General features: G+C 63.8%; 1 protein-coding gene across 1 annotated transcript in view; it reads left to right on the forward strand.

Annotated features, from left to right (window-relative positions):
• Positions 1-2,221, forward strand: part of CCAR2 (cell cycle and apoptosis regulator 2) — a gene marked incomplete in the record, with an annotated part of 18,680 nt that overhangs the window by 15,069 nt on the left and 1,390 nt on the right. Inside the window, 6 exon segments of the mRNA XM_014590886.2 lie at positions 703-847; positions 951-1,033; positions 1,393-1,539; positions 1,654-1,765; positions 1,843-2,031; positions 2,129-2,212. Of these exon segments, the coding sequence (XP_014446372.1) occupies positions 703-847; positions 951-1,033; positions 1,393-1,539; positions 1,654-1,765; positions 1,843-2,031; positions 2,129-2,212 (760 nt within the window).

Below are 2,221 nucleotides of genomic sequence, written 5' to 3' on the forward strand. Positions count from 1 at the left end.
CGTCAGCCCCCTGTCCAGGGCGGCGCTGTTCCCAGTCCTTGCCCAGCGTGGTCCGCCTCGCCTGCACCTGCGCCCTGGGAGGCCTGGTGTGGACCGTCAGTCCCAGCACAGCCAGGAGCAGGGCACCCAGGCTGAGGGCAGCGTGCAGGAGGCGGGGAGCCTGGGAGGGGCAGGGTGGCTTCCTGATGGTTAGAGAAACACATTTAAAAAAGTTGTTCTACAGGGTACGTTGACTCACCTGAAATCACCCACTTTGGGCATGGCCACACTGCAGCCCCTTTTCACCAGTTTATCCATTTTGAGAACATGTGCACACACGCCTGATCTGGGATTTGACCCGCATGGTCAGCCATATGGGATCTGGCTCCCTTTACGACCACCAGGCCGTGGGCCAGCCTGAAAAGTAGTTCTTAATGTTTCCACATACTGTCACGTAAACGATTTCTCCTGGGACTGAAGTCTCCTGAGGAACAACCCCTCCAGGTGTCTGGAGGTACCCTGGCATGCTCCGGATCCACATCACGGAGTCAGTGTGTGACCTGGGATGGTAGCCGGGGTCTGGAGGTACCTTGGCGTGCTCCGGAAGCACATCACGGAGTCAGTGTGTGACCCGGGATGGTAGCCGGGTGGCTGGTTCAGGAGTGTGTGACTGTCAGGCACTCTGCAGCTCCACTCCCCATCGTGGCCCTGTCTGCTTCGTAGAAGGAGGATGGGCTTGTGCCCAAACCACCGTCTTCCGGGGGGGACGAGGAGGAGAAGCCCCAGGGCGAGGCGTCCGAGGACCTGAGTGAGATGGCCCTGGACCCCGAGCTGCTGCTGCTGCGGGACGAGGCAGAGGAGGACTTCGGTAAGTGGCGTGGGCGGTGTGGGAAACTGCTGCCCTCTCAGGGCTGGGAGCTCTCTGGGCTGGACCTTGTGGTCTGTTCTGGGGTTATCTCGGCTTTCTGCAGCAGGAGCAAAGCTGGAGGACTCTGAGGTCCGGTCCGTTGCCTCAAACCAGTCAGAGATGGAGTTCTCTTCCCTTCAGGACATGGTGAGACTCTGGGCCTCTGTGCTAGCGGTGCTTGGCATGGCCTCTGGCTCTGACCAGAAGGATGCTCAGGGCTGGCCTCTCCCTAGGGAGAGCAGACCGTTCTTGGGTGGGTGGGCACGCTCCTGGGTTCCAGAGGATGGCCCCATATCTGTCGGGGTGGGAGGAGAGGTGGCTCATCGTGGAGCCTGCTAGGTCTGGGCAGTGCCCCACGAGGCCGACAGTCCAGGTGCACTGGCTGGTGTCCCCTGCTGGAGACCTGCCCAGGGATGGCGTCAGCCACACTGCGGGTGCTGCTCTCCAGAGGGCTGCATCTTGAGGCCAGGACAGGGCTCAGTGAGCCGCCCCTGTCTCCTGAGCAGCCCAAGGCGCTGGACCCGTCTGCCGTGCTCCCCTTGGACTGCCTCCTGGCCTTCGTGTTCTTCGACGCCAACTGGTGCGGCTACTTGCACCGGCGAGACCTGGAGCGGATCCTCCTCACGCTCGGGCTGCAGCTCAGCGCAGAGCAGGTACCCCTCAGCCCGAGCCCTTTCTAGAAGGCCCTCACACAGGCACAGGCCTGCGTCTAGTCCTGGCCTGGGGGCTCGCACACCACGGGTGCTGTCTGGGTCTATTGCCTGCAGGCCAAGCAGCTGGTGAGCAGGGTGGTGACCCAGAACATCTGCCAGTACCGCAGCCTGCAGTACAGTCGCCAGGAGGCCGCGGATGGCGGGCTGCCCGAGGAGGTGCTCTTCGGTAGGTCCAGTGTGCACTGCCCTTGGGAGGGCAGGCTGCACCCTCTGATGCTGCCCTGACGGCTCCCCTGCCACCAGGAAACCTGGACCTGCTGCCCACCCCTGGGAAAAGCGCCAAGTCATGCCCAGCCCCCCCAGAGCACGAGGGCCTGGTGCCCCACAACGGGAGCCTGATCAACGTGGGCAGCCTGCTGCAGCGCGCAGAGCAGAAGGACAGCGGGCGGCTCTATCTGGAGAACAAGATCCACACGCTGGAGCTGAAGCTGGGTGAGTGGCCCCGGGCGGCCGGCGTGGGGACCCACCCTCAGGCCATGGCCGCGGGCCTCAGGCTCAGTCCCGGGTGAACAGCCAGCGTTCCTTGCAGAGGAGAGCCATAACCGGTTCTCGGCCACGGAGGTCACCAACAAGGCGCTGGCCGCAGAGACGCAGGAGCTACGAGCCCGGCTGGGGGGCGGCC

This window comes from Tupaia chinensis, unplaced genomic scaffold, assembly GCF_000334495.1.
Source record: "Tupaia chinensis unplaced genomic scaffold, TupChi_1.0 Scaffold000494_1, whole genome shotgun sequence".
In the NCBI taxonomy this organism is placed as follows: domain Eukaryota; kingdom Metazoa; phylum Chordata; class Mammalia; order Scandentia; family Tupaiidae; genus Tupaia; species Tupaia belangeri.